This window comes from Sebastes umbrosus, chromosome 10 (genome assembly GCF_015220745.1).
Source record: "Sebastes umbrosus isolate fSebUmb1 chromosome 10, fSebUmb1.pri, whole genome shotgun sequence".
Lineage (NCBI taxonomy): Eukaryota > Metazoa > Chordata > Actinopteri > Perciformes > Sebastidae > Sebastes > Sebastes umbrosus.
The window spans coordinates 12,667,491-12,690,018 of NC_051278.1; the positions used below are offsets into that span (position 1 = coordinate 12,667,491).

General features: G+C 41.1%; 1 protein-coding gene across 2 annotated transcripts; it reads left to right on the forward strand.

Moving 5' to 3' along the window:
* Positions 1–75: 75 nt before the first annotated feature.
* On the forward strand, positions 76–21,673 carry ret (ret proto-oncogene receptor tyrosine kinase). 2 transcript variants are annotated; one of them, XM_037781840.1, is made up of 21 exons: positions 77–298; positions 426–514; positions 10,682–10,930; positions 11,161–11,451; positions 12,858–13,096; positions 13,193–13,385; positions 13,474–13,673; positions 14,713–14,995; positions 15,302–15,433; positions 15,868–15,978; positions 16,089–16,202; positions 16,343–16,584; positions 16,665–16,812; positions 16,932–17,039; positions 17,122–17,336; positions 17,772–17,894; positions 17,985–18,055; positions 18,671–18,808; positions 18,943–19,042; positions 19,689–19,836; positions 20,691–21,673. In XM_037781840.1, the coding sequence occupies exons 2-21, from the start codon at positions 451–453 to the stop codon at positions 20,846–20,848; spliced, it is 3,327 nt and encodes a 1,108-aa protein (XP_037637768.1). In that variant the 5' UTR covers positions 77–298; positions 426–450; the 3' UTR covers positions 20,849–21,673. The 2 variants fall into 2 exon arrangements, with proteins under 2 accessions (XP_037637769.1, XP_037637768.1); XM_037781841.1 differs by having other exon boundaries at positions 76–298; positions 19,689–20,834.
* Positions 21,674–22,528: the final 855 nt, after the last annotated feature.

Sequence of the window (22,528 nt, forward strand, 5' to 3'; positions counted from 1 at the left end):
TCTTTAAAATGAACCATTTAATGGTAATTGTTAATAATTTTTCTCCCGCAGAGTGTTAATGAGGTGACTGACCTGCTGTTAAATTATGCTCTTAAATTTCCTGTAGATGCTGAGCTGCCTGCTGCTGCTGCAGGAAGCAGCGAGGCAGTGAAGCAGCAGGGCAGTGAAGCAGCGAGCCTCCTCCCACCAGAGAGCCAGTCATCCAGCCAGTCCGCCCAGCAGCAGCAGCCTCTGGAGCCGCACACAGCAGCTTGTCTGTGGGACACTGAGGATTGCATCTCTCTATAACCCGGAGCAGGTTTATACAACGCCTTCATTTCTTTTAACGCTTTGATTTTTTTTTATTTTTATTACTAATTCGTCACTCAAAGGAACTTTTTTTTAATCTTATTTTTCTTTTTTTTGAATCTCATTTTTTCATTCAGAAACTTTCACTTATGGTTCGCGAATATGGGGTCAAGTTGTGGTTTCTCTCGAGGAAACATCGTTGTGGTGCTTCTTCTTCTGCTGGAAGGTAAGATTCATCAACACTTCTATTGTTTCACTAATGAAGAGGAAGTTTTATATATAATGTTGCACTAGAGTATGTGTCCAAGTGGCTTACATGAAAAAAGAAAAAGGGGAAATAACGCTATAATAATAATTAAATTAAAAAAAAATAGTCCAAATATGAATCCAGAGATTAACATTTTTGAGACATTATCTGTTAATCTGACAACATCAGTTTTTGTTTAAAGCATCTTCTTCATCTCTCCTGACAGTCAGAAAAGCAATCATTTGTGGTTTAAGATAAGATTATTGTCCCACAGGGAAATTTGTGTTGGGCTCCAAGCCACTGCATCACACAACATACCAAATTCACAATGTACATACACGCATAAAAACATGGATCATACATACATACATTAAATTCACATGTTGAGTGTGAGACAGTAGTTCTTTAAAATAATAAAAAAGTAATAAAAGATTAAAATACTAAACCAGTGCACATAGCAGGGACTAAAATATGCTTGGCTTGGGATGCACTTTAAATTCACAAAATGTATGATTGTCTGCAAAACTGACACAAGAAATAAACACAGAGAGGGAAAGATTTCCGAGTTGCAACAAACAGAGCCAGTGGACCTGAAGTGTAGATGGCAACTGACAAATACACATGAAATTGGCTGCTCATGTGTAAAAACTAAATTGCTTTGCTAAATTGCATCATTTTGGAAGCTGATTGAGTTTTTTTCCAAGAAGTATGTGAAATGGCACGAACACAATGCCACCGGCCCTGTCTCATGCATGCTGCAGAAAGTGATACTTGCATTGTGCGCTGGTTGTTATGCATGCTCGATATGGCACACTGGAACCTGGAGTCAAATCATAATATTATAATCCCATTCACAATCCCACAGCCCAACTGTACCAACACTGTCCTCCCATGCCATCTATATTTAAAGTGTCTCTCATAGCTCAGGAGTGTGTGGCAACTATGTCAAACGTGATGCTTGGACAAATATAGGCCATAGTGTTGAATTCCTGAATTTGTTTTTGGATGTGACAGAGGTTACTATCAGTGCTTTCATCAGGGAGTGCAAAAGTAAGATTATCATCACAGTCTTTTAGTGGGATTGAGATGTGAGGAGGGTGTAAATGTTCATGTGGATGGGTCGGTGCTATTTCATGCCTGCAAAAGTGGGCTTACAGTACTAATAAACTACAGGCCTACGTAATCGCCCAAGGGAGCACTTTCCTGCAGTGTTGTTAAAATGATTAATTTTAAGGTGCCACAGTTGTATGTAGTGCTTATTTTTCATTGTGACAGACAGTGTAGCTCTCAGTGCTCTGAGAGAAGTATTCCCACATCAAACTAACAGTAGATATGATGCTCCCATCACACACCCTGCACACATTTCCATCTCTGCTTTGTTCTGCGTGTACCACCACTGAAGCAGGCGTTTGCCCTGATATTTATAGACGAACACAGTTCAATTTCATATGTCAAGGACGTGATGGCAATTAAATGGGTGCTGAAAGCTACACCCTACGTAAAACGCGGCCCTCCTCACCTGCCCTGTTGTGTTTGCAACAAAAGACCTACACTTGTTCAGAGAGGAGAAGAAGCGAGCTGCAGGCAGGTGTGCAGCAGCTGCTCCTATCTCTGGGCAAACACTGGCTGTTTGTTTTCTTTAGGAAAATATCGCCTGTTATACAAGTGCACACACCGTTCAGATTGCACGTCGGACGCTAACTGCCCTCAAAATGACACATCAGATTGATTTTGCTTGAGCCTTTATGTTCAAGCTGATGGTTTTCTTTCACTTTTGGAGGATGTTCTGACTGTTGACGTCGTTAACAATAGAATCATTTCCTACTTCTTTTCAAAACATCCCGCACTGTTTGTATCACACCTCTTATGTGAATTTTCATCACCATACAAGTCATTTGTTAGAATCAAAGGAATGGTTAGATAGTAAAAAACAAAAGATAGTTAGTGTTTGGTAATTCACATCATCACTTTTCCAGGTAACTCATTAGTTTTAGGTTTCTTGCTGAGGTAATCAAACAAAGGAAATTGGCAATCAGCGTTCACTATAAGAGTAATCAGCATTTTTTAATGTGCCTGTGTTGCCCTGCACTTACGAGTAGAGTTAAGTAGAAGAAGTAACGCAGTTCACAAAATAAATTAGAGAGAATTAAAGGCTCTTTGCTTATGTAGTTAGAGATTGTGGTGTTTGTTGCAGTTAAATGTTTTTTTTGCAATTATATTTGAGATGATCCAAGGCACTGAAACGTTCCAGCCATGGCTTCGTTTTGATTTGAACTTATGATGACGGGAAGAAGCACATGGACTTTGGTGTGCATTTTTTTAAATGCAGGCTAGCTATTGAGATGTCATGACTTTGACTAGTTTAAAGAAACGCCAAGGTTACCAAAAATGTTCAGAGTTGAATCTCAATAGTGACTAAACCTGGTGAAAACCTTAATTAACCAAATCCTCTTAACAGACACTTTTGTGTAATCCATCACGCAGAACCACAGATGTTTTCACATAAAAGCATCGATCCGTGTATCTTCCACCGTGACCTTGCTACTGTAGCTTTGACCCTGCTTTGACCTCTGACCTTTGAAACCTTAACCAAGTGGTAATCCCCGGTGATGACGCCACCATCCAGGAGGAAGCCATGTCCGCAGCCTCTTTATCTGCTCCTCCTCGCATTAGAATGATCATTTTCATCAGCATCTTTTCCTCTTGAGAATGACCAGACCCATAAATCTCATTTGATACATGCTGCTATTTGATTTAGCCCCTTATTACATTATATGATTTAGTAAAGCTTCTGTCTTGTGCTGCCTATGGATGCATTATAAATCTTGTCAGTTTTTCCAGTCTTGCTGTCATTACGTCTCTTTCAGGATAATTGGAAAACATCATGATACAAGTTGTTTGCTGGAGAGTTTATCTTTTATATTAAATTGTGTAAACAGCGTTGCTTCTCTGTGTGTCTCTCTGTGTCTTTCTGTCCAAGCTGTTACTAGTAAAAATAAATAATTTGATTACTTGTCTATGGTACTGGTACAATATATGTTTTGGTGTTTAGTTTATTGATTTTTGTACAAATTGTGGCACACAATATCTGGCCTCAGCTTCCCTCCACCCATCTCACCCCAACCCTCCTAGTTTATCTGAGGGGACAATAAAACTACAAATGCCTCCCATTTTAGTTAAATGCAACAGTAAAGATGCTGTCTATATACCTATCGCGACAGTCAGTTGCGTCATCCCTCCAGGTTTGATCAGAATCAGAGCAGTGATTCAGCAGTTTCAGCCTTTCAAAGTTTTGACTGATAGCTCCTCCTTTTGCCAGGACGGACAATTTTTAATCACCAAAATGTTGGCAAAAATACATCATCCCATTAAGTTTTTGAGCAAACTGGACCAATGTTTTTTTAAATATTATGCCTGATGGAGGGACACCACCCACTTCATCATTACTTTCATTGCTGAGAGTCTTAACCTCTAACTCTGGACTGTTGCTTGTGCTTCATGGATGCTGCTCCTACCTGTCAAAGCTCTCCGCCTGATCCTCTAGTCAGTTCAGGGTCACACTTCCCTCTCATGCATGGGTAGAATCTAATTTGCTGTGGTGAAAGGACAAGGAGACATTGATTGAAATTTCGCCCCCGGGGCATTTAGTCCTCTCGTTTCACATGGGCCTTGACAAGTTATTTTCCAGTCGCCCGGCGGTGTGCGCTGTGTTTGACCCATCATTTACAACAATGAACGAAACAAAAGAGCGAGCTCAGCCCATTTGATTCCACGTGGTCGTGTGACAGTGCAAAACTAGATGTAGGTGAATGTAGTATTTTGCAGCTTTAAACATGAAAATATAATTCGTAAATTCATTGTAATTGCTGTGACAATTGTGGGGACAGATTTGCCATTTAATTTTTTTTTTATTTAAACCGCGTTGCTTCTTGTCAAAGCGATAATGTAGCTGCGTGCCCCGGCTCCACCAGTCCCACCCTGGCTTCACCCTGTGTCCATTTGTTTGCTCCTTCACTTTACTGAAGTGGGTAAACATGTTGGGATGTTATTTTTCCAACCGGCCTTTCACTACTTCCACCACCTGCCAGGGCCAGAAACTCTGAGAGCTTCACTTCCATTTGTTCTGGACGATCAGCGCCCTCCATCCTCTGCTATAAAGCAGCGGCCCTCCCTTTGTTTCCATACTGTAATCCATCAGATTCACTGTGAAACCTGATGTGAGGACACACACTGTAACAAGCAGTCAGAAGCTAAACGTACTAGTCATCTCAACAGTGCTCTTTGTAGTTTAGGTACTGCATGATATCTCGGATTTAAAGTAGTAAATATGCTAAAAATGCTACACGTAGTAGGCTGTTGTTAATGTGGGAATAGAGACCCACAATTAATACATTTTATATTTGATTCATTACATATTTTGTGTGTTTTTTTTCCACTGCATGACTGACCTCTTTATACAATGACAATAAAGTTTAATATGCAATATCTGTAAGATATACCTATATGCATGTCTGCTTTTAGCCATGCCAGCAGCGTAGCTCTAGGGATAGTTGCTCTGTTGATGTATCTGTCAACATATTGGCTGGATTACCATGAAATTTTGTCATTCATGATCCCCAGAAGATGAATCCTGATGACTTTAACAATCCCCTAACTTGTCATCCAACACCATCGTTATTGGTCAACATTTTTAATTTGTTCAATGCGTTGGTTTGTGGCCAAATACCTGCATAAACTAAAGACTAATGAGCTGTACTTTGTGTTTAGTGCTAATTAGCAACTGTTAGCATGGTAACCATGGTTATAATAGTTTTGAATTTTCAATTTAGTTTTTATTTTATTTTTGTTTTGACTTTTCAATTTCATTTTAGTTTGGTTTTAGTTTAGAGTACGTTTTCTAGTTTAGTTTCAGTTTTTCAGAAAGGTTTATTTTTAGTTTTTATATATTTAGTTTTAGTTTTACAGTAGTTTTAGTTAGTTTTTGTTAAGAAGTATGTAGCTACATACAAAATACGGTGGCTGGACAACTGTTGTTTAATGTTTAATCTTTGTGTTACTTTAGTGAAACAATTATGGCATCGCAACGTCGTCTGGAATGTGAAGTCCGTTCAATTTCTGTGGTTCAATGTCACGAGAGTTAACGGGCATTCATGCTGTCTCCTTTTTTTGGTAGTCATATGTTGAAATGAATTCATGGTCATTTTTATTAGTTTTTAGCCAGACAATATTGTTAGCATTGCTAACACAGTAAACTATGATGGTAGACATGGTAACCATTAAACCTGCTAAACATCACGGTGTTAGCATGGTGTCATTATAGTCATTGTGGGCATGTTAGCATAATGGTACTGTTGTTAACATTTGTACACAGGACTGCTGTGCATGAGTACAGCCTCACAGATCCGCTAGCATGACGTTGGAAGGGTGAAAGGCCTGTTTGTCTTGGCAATGGTTGTACAGATGCTTTTATCTGGATAAATTTAGTAGGAGCAAATAGAGAGATAAGAAATGAACATTGGTCAGAAAGCCCTTCATTCTCAAAATCAGTCATCTAGTAAACAATAAACCTTCATGAAACATGCAGCAGTGAACAATTTATGCAATTAAAAATGACTTTACTGTATTTTGCCACAGGCAGCTAACGTCTACTTGTCAGTGAATCTGGTGGCTTTTTACCACCGCTGTGACGAGGATAGAGATGTTTTATCAAAGCAGTCTAATGACTGCTGCGTCAAACTCCGTCTGGAGCTCTATGATGTACCACGTGGTCAATATTTGATGCCACTGTCACTCCCACAGGAATCCTTAAAGTGAATTTGTACTTGCAGCTAACCCCTGAGGAGATGTTCTATTAGATTCCTTTATGACTGGTGAACATGGTTCATTGGATCCCAGCTCTTGTATTCTCTGAGGGCTAATTGGATTACATTGTGGTGTAATTGATTATTATGTTACGGTATGCATCACGGTAAACTGAGTAATCTACCTGGAGCCCGACTACCTCCCCCAAACTGATATCAGATATCGTATTACTCTGATGAAACGTTTGATGACTGTGTCATCATGACAGGAAATGACTTTCTTTCCTCATTACGCCTCATTGTTTTGAGATTGAAAGCGTCACAATCAGGACTATATTAAATCCAGGTTCTGGATCCAGTATGATATGACGAAGCAATCGTGCATACTGGCACAGGAAACCAAGAGGGAGACGTTTCCAAACATTATGATCAATAATAGCTTTCACAAGTGGAATTATAGCTCAATGTGCAGCTTTTTAGTTAATTGAATCCTCGAAGAGAACCATTCCCATAACTGTTACATCTCTGGAAGCGGCGTAATCATGATAGGTTTCAGAGTGATATTCATTGTATTTATATCAACAGGATGTAACTGGGTGGATGCTCCTTAATGCTTCTGGCTGCAGCTAATTTGTAATAGGTGATGGATTATTTGAAAATGTGGATATTGATGGGCCAAATTGTGTGAAATGAACAGTATATGTGATATTTCTGCAGCTAAACAAGTGGGTCCACATATTACGTGCAACGGAGATGATTGCACACATGCAGCCTTCAGCCTTTCTCCTCGTCTGTCTCATCAGCGGAAAACAATCAGCATCACTGTTGATTAGTACGGTTATTGATTGGTCTGCTGCCAGATACACGGCCTTTCCAATGATGGGTCGTTACAGGGACAGATGCAGCGCACGTTGACCTTGGGAGAGAAAGGGCACCGGGCTGAGCTCTCACCGCAAGAGCTCCAGTCTACCAACAAGATTGGTGAGGGAATAAATCATACAGCAGCCGGGTCACTTTTCCTTGATCTGCCATGTTGTTGACAAGGATGCTCGGTGAGGACGTCTGGGTGGGAGATCCACGTTTTATTTCATTGGGACTCAGAGGGACATTCACAGAGGTAGAAGCAGCCCGTTGGTTAGTCTAGCACATGAGCTCATAGCTGGTAAATCTATCAGCCCAAGCACGCATTGAGCTAATTGAGTTCCTGTCTTTGTCTGGGACGACAGAGAGGGCGTCCCACCCTATCAGCTCTGACCAGTCCTAGACACGCTGGGGTCTGCGGCTGACTGAGCACATGGTCTCAGATTTTGTGATGAGCTTTTGTCCTTTTTGTCCTTCCTTTGTTAAAATATGAGACAGAACTGACACGGGCCATAATTAACTCAAGGATCATCAAAGGCATACGTGTATAGATGAGAGAGTTGTTGTTTTTTTTCACCAGACAAGCGTCGACGTACGAGTTCAATTTCACGATCCACTCAGCAGTACATGATATCTATTGTAAACATGGATTGCTACAAGAGTACTCCTGTTCAAACACTGGCTTTGTTTGCAAAATTACTTACTCCGGCTTTTGAAGAAATGACACTGTATATGGCAGCTTAGCATCAGTTTTATAGGTGTTTGAAGGCTGTAAAAGGTCCGCTTATGGTGGTTATGTTTACACACTCTGAGTTATGGGAGGTCAAGGCTGTTCCAAAAACAGCTTATTGTTCACGTTTAGGTCAAAATGTCAAAAGAACATCTACAGTTTTCCTAAGACATAAAATAAAACCTGTGCTGCTTCTTTTATTCTTTAAATCATTATCTGTGCGTGGCCATCAGAGGTGAAATGTCATTACTACTATCTGTATTTCCGTCATTCTTGTGCATCATTTAGGGAAGGTAATGAGTCATGCTTCTGGAAAATCTTCATCATGGCCTCACAGACCAAAGATGCCATTTTGCTAAGAGAGGCCTGTTTGATCCATTCAATTAATTAGTTTTGATATAAACTGCTTGCTTTCTGTTGGCTTCAGTCCTGGAAAGAAATTGAATTTTGAATGATATAAACAAATTGTGTTGCGTGGGGTCCAGGCAGCCAATGGGCTTCGAGCCAAGGCCGGCATTCATAAATACGTTCAGCTCCCACCAGTTAACATGTTGGACTCACTAGTTTTATTTGTAGAGCTGCTGTCATCTGCTCTATTTGATTCATGACGGTGTCATGTGTACAATATCTGTGGATTAAATTAATTTCCTCATTTATATAACAAAGAGCTGTTGAAGGGAGTATTGTTATAGCTTGTTAAAGACACAATTTAATCCAGGATCGTTAGCATTTTATCAACTTAATACAGGCATTGGTCTAATAATGTATTATGATAATGATTAAGTTCTCCACTCTGTTTGGGCCTGTGTCTGTAAGATAATGGCTCCCTCTAATGGCCATTTATAGTATAGTATACAGAAGGAGAACCACACTGAGATTGTTTGACTCTTTTTGCGTTTTACATCCTATATTTTCTCACATAAAACAACCACACTGTTATTTTGCTCTTGGAACTCCTATATATTATTATTGAAGTTAACTCCAGTAAATTCACAGTATACATGTGATGCTGAGAGTTGCATTTAAAGTGTTTTCATAACATTTAACAGGTGCCATACCATACTACTATAGTAAGGCTATCCGTCCATGTTGAACCATTTTGTTTCTGCTTCCCAACATGTCATAACACTATTTTATTACATTAGAGAAAAGTGCAATGTTTGGATCCCAAATTGGCTTTTCATCAGGCACAGAGATATCAGATGTCATTGAATAAATGTTGTTTCACTTAAGAAGACATGTTAGATCATCTTTTCATGCTCCTTTGGTCCAGTTTAAAATCTGCAGCTTCATAACATCCCAAATTCACTTTGAATGATATCCTGTGTTATGCAACTCATGAAACAGACACAGCCAATTGAATTGACCTCATTTTTATTGCGGGTAAATATCACATTCTTTGCTGCAAAATAATTTCTCTTTTCTAGGATGAATTTTCAGATTTGTCTAAAAGTGTGAAGTCCCTCAGTTACAGAGACATACAATTGATGAATTGCTTATTCCAATGTCTGCTTTTTATGAAAGACTGTATATGTATTTTATTTTGTTGTATCATTATTTTCACATTTTTTTAACCTTGCCAATCAATCTTTTGCTTCTATGTTGTCTTTTCAAGTATATTGTCTTAATTGTACTGTTTGAAACTTGCAAACACATTTAAAAAGGTCTACCCATAAGAACAAATCCATGAGAAAAAACATGTAGCGAGCAGTTGGGATGCTTTTTTGACAGCAGCACCATAAGAAAACCATTTTGGGTGGCCTCTACTGGATCTACATGACAAAAAACAATATGCCGGATAAGGTCTCAAGACATTTTTCAAGCATGAGCATGAATGGTTCTAATTCTGTTGCGGTAAATTTAGCAAATGGAAAATCATCCCTAAAATCTGAGTCGTGAAACTGACACCCATCATCCCGGCAGGATTAACAAACAAGTGGCCTGCTGTTTGTTTTTGTCTCAGGAACACTTTTAATAAAAAGGGCTGCAGCCTCCCTGAGTGTATCTCCATCCTTCAGGAAGGACGGCCACATTTTATCCATCAGCTCGGCCTCCTGTCATCCAACCCCCGCTAAATTAAATCAATGTCTGAAACCAGAGCCGAGGCCTCAACCGCACCAACAGAAATAGAAAATCTAGTTTTGCTAATGACATTAGTGCGTTCCCTAAATGGTCGCCTACCGTCGTCAAAGAGGAACACAACAGGGATATAATTACAGGAGGAACACTGGCATCTCCATTTTCCTGTAAAACACACAGCCTGCTATAGCTCTTTATGGATTTCCTCAACACACATGCACACCCCTCTTGGCAGGTAATGATTCATCTCTCCTCCATATCATGTTATCCTGTGTAATTAAACTTCTCAAGGTGAACACAAGGAGAATCGGAAACCACATGTTATTGACCGTATGAGAAATTCATTAAAAGAGCTGCATAAGTGTCATACGAGCCCTCCTTTCAATTTCCGGGAGAGATGAAAGACGTGTCAGAGGAGGGAAAAAACTGAACCTGTCATATTCCATGTATGTGTTAATTTCCATTCAGTGGCCGGACAGACAGCATTGTCAGTTGGTATTGTTCCCACCGTTAAAGAGATGTCTGATAACTGCTGTTATCCTGCTCTGTAATAACACTCAGCAGTACTGTCAGGCATTATTTCCAGTTATCACAATGTTTTTGAATATAACCGAATCCCCTGTGATTGATTTGACTGCCTGGTTTTTAACATCTGGTTATTCCTTCTTTCTTCAGGAGCGACAGGGCTGTACTTCCCTCAGAATGAGTACACTGAGACGGTGTATGTTGGCCAGCTGGCAGGGACGCCCATCCTGCAGGTCCACGCCATGCTGGACAGCGTCTCAGAATGGCCGCATTTCTACTTGTGCTGGCCGAACCCCCTCAGACGTCCTACGACCTACAGCTCCTGGTTCAGCCTGGACGTCAACACTGGAATACTGTCCTTGAACAAAACCCTGGAGGAGAGCGACTTTGCCTCGCTAAGTGAGTTGGATGCAAGCATTTTAATGTATAGATGTCAGTGCCAGGTATCCCCTACACATGAGAGTAAATCAGTTTCTTGACGTTTATCCTCTTTGCATACTAATAATGCTTCAGGTCTCTGCTTTCAGGATGATAATGTAATTGCATACAGGCAAAAAAAAGAGCTTGGTCATCAAAAAGAGCACTGTCTGAGATTAAAACGCTTTTGTTTTGGCCGTGTGTCTCATCAGCTCAACACTCATTGTTCGTGAAGAAGTTGTCCCTGCATGCCATGGTGTTACCTAACTTCCCCAAGAAGTCCCAGTGCATCAGAAACTCCCCTCGGGTCACCCTGGACTTTGTCAACGCCACGATGCCTCAGTGTGCTCAGACGGATATGAAGGAGCTGTGCTTCCCGCACAGAGACACTTCCAACCCCCACATCATGGAGAACAGGTTCCCCGGCGCTCTACGGCAACTCCGACGCCTCACCAGACTCAACATCTGCCCCAACTACACCATCTCTTACAATGTGGAATCAGGTTAGACACATTAAAGACAGACTTTGAATGATTTAAAAGAAGAAATGACACGTTCTTCCTCTTACAAAGGAACAGGTGAATTAATATCAGCAAAACGCACAATTGCTCAATTTAATACACTCTGGGGTTTTGCTGCTACGGCTGTACTTGGTCTGGTATGACCAGTATGGTGGCAAATGTTAGCAAACTTTACATAGGTAAGGGATAATGTACAGCGAGCCGGTCATTGTTGTGAAATAATCCCCTAGAGGGGTCCACTGCATCGCCCTGAAGGGGTTTATTTCACAACAGTGACCCGCTAGCTGTGCATTATCACGCTTTTTACACAGCTACTTACTTAAGAAAGCAATAATTTGACACAAAAACGGTCCGCCAGAGTCCGACATCGATACTGCGCCCATAGCAACGGTCTGTTATACATAGCAACGGTCTGTTATAAATAAATAGACCGTAGAACGCCTTGATTGACCAATGTTATTATTCCATTACTATCAATTGTAGTCACCGTGGCAACTGTTCAGCAAAAGTTAGTAGTCTTGCTTTAAAGGGATAGTTCGGGTGTTTTTGAAGTGGAGTTGTATGAGGTACTTAGACACAGGAGCAAAGCAATACAGTGATGTGGACGGGGATGGTAGAAAAACGCCACCTAAAAGAAAGGCTTACCTAAAAAAATCTATATCCGTTTAAGTGTATGCTATATTTAGAATATTTTCCGACAGTGGACTTACTTGACTTACTGACTTAAGCCTCTTTATTCCCTGCTGAACATAGGCCACCGACAACCCCTCGCCACTTTCTCCTGTCTTGTGCTGCCCTTGCCAGTTCTTGCCAGTTCTTGCCATGTGTGTCTGCTCTGTTTCATTTCGGCGTCAACGATGGGTTCCTGTCTTGTTACTTCGCATAGCCTGATGTTTGGCCAGAATATGCGGACAGCGGACTTAACTGAAAGTGAAATGTATCTATACTGTTTTTGCCATCTGAGCCTACTGGCTTTGGAGAGAGCATAAATAGGTTTCACTTTCGGTTCAATTCCCCGTCGGACAGGAGAAGAAAAGAGCTGTCTGACGGCAAGATAAAGCTCTGAAAATATTCTAAATATAGTGTCATAAAACGGATATTGATTTTTTTAGGTGAGCCTTTCTTTGAGGTCGCTAAAATACGTTTTTCGGCCGCCCCCATCCACAGCACTGTATTGCTTTGCTCTGGTGTCGGTACTCCTGTCTATTTCTCCAAGCTGGCGGTGTGCCGACTGTCATCTACTGGAAGTACCTCATACAACCCCACTTCAAAACATCCAAACTATCCCCTAAATCACACCCATACCATCTCTGACTCAGTATATTCCATTCAGACAGTGGCTCTAAACAAACACACACCTCATTTCGGTTGTCCCATCTTGTCTGCAGATACGCCAGCACCATTTGCTGTAAATGAGACCACCACAGAGCTGGTGGTGACGGCTGCGTTGGACCGCGAGGAGAGCGAATGCTACCGACTCCTGCTCGTTTGCACTGTCCGGACAGAAACGCTCATCACCAAGGTGGAAACTTCGCTGGATGTTTTTGTCAACGATGAGGACGATAACGCACCGTATGTGAATGGAACGGACACAGCAGATATTATCATTAGCTTCAATCGGACAAAGGTGAGGAGACTAATAAGACGCAGATCTGATCAGTTGATTGTTTTATAGACACAGTGTTGGTTGATGAATGTTCTTCTTTACAAATTCTCTTTTCAGGGTGGCTCTTTTGGGACTTTGTTGGTCTTTGACAGGGATTTAACCCCCATCTATCCCATAGACCAGAGCCACAATAAGTATGTGGGGACCATACTCAATAATGACACATGGATGAAGGAAACATTTGACATTAAAGGCACCTTCAGTGAAAAGAAAGCTGCTGGAGGAATTCGAGAGACTGTCCACGAATATCGTAAGTAATCCAGTGGCTGCAAATCATCTGTTTTTATGAACACTATAGTTTTTAATCCACATATTCATGTTTCCCCCTGTGACTTTAGAGCTCGTCCTGAAGAGGAACCTGTATGTGACTGAGAATCGCACCCTGCAGCTGGACTACCGGGTCAATGACACCACCTACCCCGGTCTGGAGGGAACAGTGTTGCTGCACTTCAATGTCACCATCTTACCCGTCCACATCCAGTTCGCCAACATCACCCATATGTTCACATTGACACGCAGAGCTTCTCTTTATGCTCAGGTACTCATGACTGCTTATCATACAAATCTATTTAACTCTGTTTTGTCTGCTGCTGTGTGAAATAATAGGTAGACATTAACAGTTCAACAAGCCCACGGTTCGATTTGTATTGCGGCTTTCGGGCCACGGTTTCGGTTTCTGTTCAGTTTGTTTTGCACTTTAGGGAGAAGAAGAACTTAATCAATGAATGAATAATATTTCTATATTATATGAGGCCATAACAATGATTTTATACATGTAATAAGACAGGCTACTTAATGGTCAAGCAGGCCTATATTTAGATAATTGCCTCTTCTATGTCTCTGGCACCGCATCAAATACACAGCAGGCCTGTGTTTATTGGTTCAACAAGTCCACCGTTTCGGTTTGTACGTCATTGATCGGTTTGTTTTTTTACGGGTCGGTTATGCATCCTTTGTATGTTTTTAGTAACTCACATCCAGCTCTCTGCTGAATGAGCCACAGCTGTAGCCAGGCATCACATCAACATGTTTGAAGATGATAAAGATGTCCATCTGAGGAGCTCAGGCTTGCTAAAATAAATCCTCAATGTTGAAAGATGCTAAAAAACTGTGCTGGGAAGTAAAAAAACAACAGAGAGTAAAAACTTCTGAGCATGTTAGTACATTCTGCACACTATATACAGTCCAGTACCTGCCTCGATGTCACTGAAGTGGCCAGAAGTGTGACAATGTTTTGATGCTGCAATGAAACATATATCCATTTTAACAGCTTAAAAAGTGTTGACTCACTCATAAACATACTGAGAGACTGCCACCTACTGGCTCAGTAGAAACACATGTAATTCATTAATCATTCATTCTTTCATTCATTATCCGTAACCGCTGGAGCCGATCCCAGCTGACATTGGGCGAAGGTGGGGTACACCCTGGACCGGTCGCCAGTCTATCACAGGACTAATTCATTAATCAGTATCTCTGTAATACAGCGCTCCATAAAGGTGTTTGCATTATGCCAACCTTCCACTTAAATAACCTACTGTACTGTCTTTCAAATCTCTCATCCCATCTCCTCTCAGGTCGGCAGAGTCTGTGTGGAAAACTGCCAACAGTTCGACGGCTTCGGGGTCACGTACCGGCTCGAGGTGCCAGATAAGAACGTGTCTGCTGACGTGCAGTCCTGCTACACAGCCATAAGCATCACCCAGGCCCCGGACGAGATGTGGGGAATGCTCTATGTGAACGACTCGGAGGCGCTGCGCAGGCCCGAGTGCCAGGACCTGCAGTACCTTGTTGTAGCCCAGGAGGAGCACAAACAGCTGGAGGCCAGCACTCAGATCCACATCATACTGGATGGTTTAGGTGAGACTGTAACACACTTTACATTTCATGAGGTTATAAAAGAAAAAGGTGTTAATGTACATTAGTAAACTGCACACAGCATGTTCATGTTTGGAGGCAAAAGATCCTTCATTAGTTAGCTCAGTTTTCTCTGGATACCGTGATCACTCGCTGCTATTTAGGACACAGTTTTATGTTTCACTTCCAAACTAATTCACTAAACGCCACCGCAGGCACACATGTGCAGAATCTTTTCAACAAATTTCCCCTTCTCCCAAATGTCTTTTAAAGATTTGGTTGTGTGTTTTTGGCACGTGTTGCACATAGCTAACAAGGCCAGTCAGGAGAGCCAGCAGTTCCTATCCTGTGCAGAAAACAGACGGCGAGGAGACTGTGAGTCGGTCCGAGGCCTGGGGGCGACGACAGGGAGATGCCAGTGGAGGCAAGGCTCTGAGAAAGGTACATTTTATTTTATGAACACTTATGATAAACAATTATAAGCTGTGTTTTTTGTAATCGTATAACATTTTAACATCACTGGATCGTGTCCATATTAATTATGAGACCTTTAGAGAAATCATTTAACTAGAACCAAATGTGATGGTCCGGAACCAGCATGTGTATCCGTCCCAGTAACATCCTTTCTGCAACAGGAAGCAACAAGAGTCATGGAAAATGTGGTCTTGGAAAATTTTGATAAAAACAAGCGCTAACAACAAACATATGATGGCTAAAGAGAGCCACCACAGTGATGTGTTGTGGTTTAAACTGCCACCTTTTTCTTTTCAGGACTTTAATTCAGACGAACATCAAGACAAGCTCGCCAAACTTCAACATTTTTTGGTCATCTGGTAATATTTTCCCACTTGCTCTCCTTTGTGTTCACGTTCCAGGAATATCTGAAAATTACTCGACCTGCTCCCCTGACCTGCGGACATGTCCAGATAGCTTTTGTGACGCAGTTGAAAGCAAAGATACATCAATATGTCCACAAGACTGTACAAGTAAGACACACATGCCTTGCTGTTTATTTTACCAGTGGATTTCTGCACAAATTTAAACACGTAAAATACATTTTGTACAATATGAGCATCATGTTTATTTTTCTCTGAAGAGGAAACAGTTATCGGAGGTCATGAACGAGGCTTGAGGAACGGGATCCAGGCCGGTTATGGAACCTGCTACTGCTACTCTGAGAAATGCTTCTGTGAGAAGGAAGATGTTGAGGGTGAGTTGTCATAAATCACACAGAACTGTCGATAATAAAGTTTCCGAGAAGTCCTAATTCATTTCATCTCAAAGATGAACCAGAGATGGATTGCTTCCATCTTGAAAAATAACAGTATTGTGCAACATGCTCTCCTCCAGAGGCGATATGTGACGACATGTGTAAGACCATCATTGCCACGGCGCTGCTCCTCTCCTTCATCGTCTCCATCCTGCTGTCCTCATACTTCATCCACCGCTACCACAAGAACTCTCCTAAGCCCCCGATCGCCTCTGCTGAGATGACTTTCCGCCGGCCAGCTCAGGCGTACCCCATCAGCTTCCCTGCCAACTTACGCCGGGGCTCGCAGGACTCCATCGAGACCGACACCTTTAAAATACCTGTAAGCTGCTTCTTTCGGCCTGTGACTTATTCAGCATAGTATGTTGAACAAGTTAAGAATATTCATATGTTTTTAAACAGGAGGATCCAAAGTGGGAGTTTCCTCGTAAAAACCTTGTACTTGGCAAGACTCTGGGAGAAGGGGAGTTTGGGAAAGTTGTCAAGGCAACAGCGTTCAGGCTGAAAGGAAAAGCTGGTTACACCACTGTGGCTGTGAAAATGCTTAAAGGTAAGACAAGCCAGCCAGAGGCCAGACAAGTTGAGGAAGTGATGGTGATATATGAGAAGTGAATGTCTGAAGAGATGAATGGTTTCATCATTACGATCCCTTCTTTTCCTCCATGACAGAAAACGCCTCCCATAGTGAGCTGCGTGACCTGCTGTCAGAATTCACTTTACTGAAGCAAGTCAACCATCCGCACGTCATCAAGATGTATGGAGCGTGCAGCCAAGACGGTAAGACCTCAATCCTCCTGCTATCCTCTTTCAGGGCATGTGTGCCGCACATGGACTCTAACCGCTGCATTCCTCTGAATAGGTCCATTGTATCTGATCGTGGAGTATGCCAAGTATGGGTCGCTCCGCAACTTCCTGCGTGAGAGTCGGAAAGTTGGCCCGAGCTACATGGGCAGGGACGCCAACCGAAACTCCAGCTACCTGGAGAACCCAGACGACAGGGCGCTCACCATGGGTGACCTGATCTCCTTCGCATGGCAAATCTCCAGAGGCATGCAATACCTGGCGGAAATGAAGGTATATGACAAGCTGGAAAAGAAGGAAAAGAAAACGTGCATATGTGCTCACTGCAGAAATTTTGCAGTTGAAACATTTGAAATACCGAAACAATTGTAGTTGCAGTCCAAATACAAAAGCTGAAATAAGCTGAAATAGCAGTTCACATGGAAATGCTGAAAGATGTTCAAGTTCTAGCTAAGTTTGAGGGCTGAAACCAGTTGAAAGGAAATTCAGTTGAAGTTCAAGCATTGAAAGGAGTTGAATTGTCATATGAAGACTAGAAGATGAACGTAGTTTAAATGTCAGTTGACGCGTTTTGGCGAAGGTAGTTTAAATTTCAGTTGAAGTGGAAGAGCTAAAGCCACTTCAAGTGTGTGCACTGTAAGCAGTTGAAATGTCATTTGGTTGTGAAAGCACTGAAAGACACTTTAAACGAGCATTTTGGTCCGACAGCTCGTTCACAGGGACCTCGCAGCGCGAAATGTCCTCGTAGCTGAAGGACGAAAGATGAAGATCTCAGACTTTGGCCTCTCCAGAGACGTGTATGAAGAGGACTCATATGTAAAGAGGAGCAAGGTAAAGAAAACTGCTCATTTTGGTGTATTTACCACAAACTTTTAAATAAAGATAATAAAAATGAACAAGCTCTCTCTCTCTGTTTTCCAGGGCCGTATCCCTGTTAAATGGATGGCAATAGAGTCCTTGTTTGATCACATTTACACAACACAAAGTGACGTGTGAGTACAATCAGCATTTAAAGGAAATAGTTGTCGCTTCCTGCAGAGTTTAGATAAGAAGAATGACACCACTCGTATCTGTTTGATAAATATGAAGCTACAATCAGCAGCTGGTTAGCTTAGTTTACCATAAAGGACTGAAACAGCAGGAAACAGCTGGCCTGGATATGTCCAGAATCTGCTCACCAGCACCTCTAAAGCTCACTAATTAACACATTTTATCTCGTTTGTTGAATCCGTACCAAGAAATAGTTCACCCCTCGTAAAACCACAAGGTGTCTTTTTACACTTTGGTTTTTGTATGGATTAAATGAGACATAATGTGTTAATTAGTGAGCTTTAGAGGTGCTGGTATGCAGTTTTTGTTACCTTCAGACAGAGCCTGACAAGCTGTTTCCAGTCTTTATGCTAAACTAAGCTAACAGCTGGTCAGGCTGTAGCTTCATATTTAACACACAGATACTAGAGTGGCATCGATCTGCTCATCCAACTCTTGGCAAGAAAGCAAATATGGGTGTTTCCCAAAATGTAGAACTATTCCTTTAAGCAATTACGCAGATTATTCCATTCTCTATTTATTGAAATATTCTTATGAGCTCCTGTGTTTTCTTCCAGCTGGTCCTTCGGTGTGCTGTTGTGGGAGATAGTGACACTGGGAGGAAATCCATACCCAGGTATCGCTCCTGAACGCCTTTTTAACCTGCTCAAGACTGGCTACAGGATGGAGAGACCAGAGAACTGCTCAGAGGAAATGTGAGCTCCACTCTCTCTGAGTGCTATAACTCCCCCCACCCCCCAACACAACATTAGGACAGCCATGGAAAATAACTGTTGGGAGGATTAAATGATATTTATTCTCACCCACTGTAAAACGTTTTCCTCTGCAGGTATAACCTCATGCTCAGATGCTGGAAACAAGAAGCAGACAAGCGGCAGACGTTCACAGACATCAGCAAAGAACTGGAAAAGATGATGGTGAAAAGTCGGGTATGGCGATGCTATACAATACATTATAATAAGTTATTCATTATTGTTCCACAGCAGAGCAGTGGGGGGGAAGCTATTAATCAGCCTCTTTCCATGAATTACTGGCAAAACCTTGGTGATGCATCATTGAGATCTGGCAGTCAGAATTTCTTTTGCTTTCCACTCCTTTGGGATTTGCAGCTGGCCCAAACTGAGCAGTATATCATTTCTGGTGGACATCATGTACTGTTTAGAGCCACACACACACACACACGCTGCGTTACGCTGCTTCACTGTATGGTCTGTCACTCGTCCCAAACCATTATAGATACCATAATTAGAAGAGAAATCCGAAAATGTGGGCTTGGGCAGCGTAATCACAGAGCATACCAGTCAGGCCCCTGTTGTTGACGTGAGGCTAAATATAGAGCATTTAAAGACAAGGGAATGCAGACATCCCAGAATACAGCAGGCCAGCTCTCCCCTGTTATCAAATAGAGGTAGTGGGCATGTCACTGGATGTAATGAGTAGAAAGTATTTGCACACATTTCCCCAGTAGATGTCACTGCCTTGCATGTGTGTGTGTTCTTTATCATGAACACACGCTGCTGTGATTCCTCGCCTCTCTGTAATCAGCCTAATCACACCTTCATCTGCTCTTGTCAGGATTACCTGGACCTGGCGGCGTCCACGCCAGCAGACGCCCTGCTGTACGACGACGCCCTCTCTGAAGAGGACACACCACTAGTGGACTGTAATAACGCCCCTCTCCCTCGAACCCTCCCCTCCACATGGATTGAAAACAAGCTCTATGGTAGAATCTCCCATGCATTTACTAGATTTTAGAAACAGGACACACAACACAAGCTCTCTTTTTTGGCAAGATGTGATTGGCTTTTTCCGTAGTCAAGTGTGCGTGACTGTGATCTAGGCATGCCTTTTGCTGATTAATGCTGACATATCTCCCATTTCATCGTAAATGAGAGGCTCAGTGAAAAAAGATCTTGTGTCTTGACTTTTTTGTTTTACTTGGACCTGCTTCTAATGTACATGAATGCTGACCAAAAAAATGCCACATTTGTAAATATTGAATATACCCTTCATTTTAATTTATATGGCACCGCTCATACTCGTGCTTCGTCTGCATTTCATCTGTAGATAGTTCATTTTTTTCACTCCATCACATCTCCATTGTCACTTCACTCCATTATTTGTTTGCATTGGAAGAAACAGTGTGTGACATTTGAAACAGGTCCTTGCTGAATCAATCACTCACTGTGTTTTTTAAATTCCAGATTGTCTTAAATTTCTTGACTTTCTAATGTATATTAGCTATTGATCTATGATGATTTTACAATGCTGAACAGAGAAACAGTAAGGCTTTTGAACACAACTCTCAGGTGACGTTGATTCAAAGTAAAAATGTTGCTTGTTGAACAGTTACAGCTTAAATATAGGGGCCTTATAGCCTTGATATATTACAAAAACTCTATAAATAATACCTTATATGATATTTCACTTTATGTAGCACATACAAAGCCATAACTGAGAGTCTAATCCGGACTTGTTTCGGAGACAGGCACTACAGAGTTTGATTTGAGAGCCTTACTGTCTGCACGCTGTTTATCTTTCACTGAGTGCAGAAAAATGATATGTTCTCGTTTTTAGGCATGTCATACCCGAACTGGCCTGAGAAGAGCCCGGTACCGCTCAACAGACATGATGCCACTAATCCAGTCTTTACAAGATATGCCAATGATAGTGTTTATGCAAACTGGATGGCTTTGCCTTCACCCGCAAAAGCTGTGGACAAGCTTGATAGCTAAAGACAAACCAACACTGTAGAAAAGATGACTAATTGGTAGATGTGTATATTTCTATAAGACTGTACATATACAATCTGATGCTAAAGTTGGTTCCCTTTTATTTCTGTTGCACGGGTATTCAACGTTTTAAAAACTGGGGTCTTTTTGCTGCAAAAGCGGCAGGATCAGTGTAGACCACGCTTCATTCAGCTCTTCAGTATGTTAATTATTACCTCACGGGTCATGTTGGCCGAGTTGTATCACTGCATGACTATTGTACCAGATTGTATGCCAGTGTCAATGTCTTTTAAGTGCCTGTGCCGCTTCTACAATAGCCTCCAATTATTAATGTGCGACTGTGAAGATCTTGTTCCAGCCCAGGAATTAAAGGGGACGTCTTTACCATCACCTGCTGTAGACAGCTGGGATTGAGTGGACAAAAGCAAAATGCTTTTCTGAAAATGTAAAGTTTCTACTTTAGAGGATTGTGCTCCTCAAAATGTCAAAGACCCATTGTGTGTTTCTCCCGCGAGATGTTTCAAAGCTGTTCTTGCCAAAGAAAAGTAACACAGACATGATCAGTGAACAGTTTTCTTGTTTTAATGTTCTTGTTTTTTTTTTTACATACAAATATCAACTAGTGAGTGCTACTTACTCCAGTGTAAGGACATGAGACTTAATGTAGATTGTGACCATGTCCCGTGTCAGACTACAGTTCACTTTTGGATTCACTGTAATGGCAATCTTTGTGGAAAAAAGTATGATTATGTAAACTGATGAGTGTTATCATTGTTATGCTGTTATTATTTGATTAAGTTCCAATTAATAATAAACGTTAAAAATGTGTAGTATGTCTAATCATCTCATGTCTCTGATAATAGATAGTAAGCTTCTGTCTACTGATCACTTAAATGTTTTTTTGTTTTTTTACAATGTTCAAAATGCGACTTATGTTTGGTAGTTCACATAAATTATAATTTTTTATAACCGTACAATATAAGGTTGAGTCTCAGTTCACCTTCAGACATGATTTGATCACTCTAGTTTCAAGAAATGTTTATTTCTAAATTATTATTAAATATTAGAAGTAGTTGCCTGGGAAGCCTTTTCATGTGTAGATATTCAACGTTGCAGAATAATGCAAACTTTGTGTGCCTTTTCTATTTCCACTGAGACTCAACTCTGCTCCACTCTTGTTTTGGCTCTAGGCAAATATTTATACTGAGAAGATGATAACGGTTTTAGTTTTCAGGTTTTATAGGAAGAGATTTGTGTTTGCCTTTGATTTCAGCATAAACTTTAATAGCCTGTTTACTTTATTGTTTATAACACACTGTAAAACTTAAGATAACATTTTGAATAAAGATGTCTTACACGTGATGTCTTTGCACAAATCCTCAAAAGGGATTTAGTTTTTCAGATACTGTTACCCGAGGTAGAACAAAACACGATCATGTTTTTCATAAAAAAATAATTTAATTAAGCTATTTTAAGTTATTTTACTTATTTACTTCATCACATTAATTTAAACTTTGTACAAAAACAGTAAAGATGGTGCAGTAAAGTGAGCCATAAAATGCAAAAAAAAATCATGTTAATATATAACAAATTATGCAAAAATAACCCAATTTCATTCACATATCTTGAGGTCAGAGGTCAAGGGACCACTTTGAAAATGGCCATGCCAGTTTTTCCTCTCCA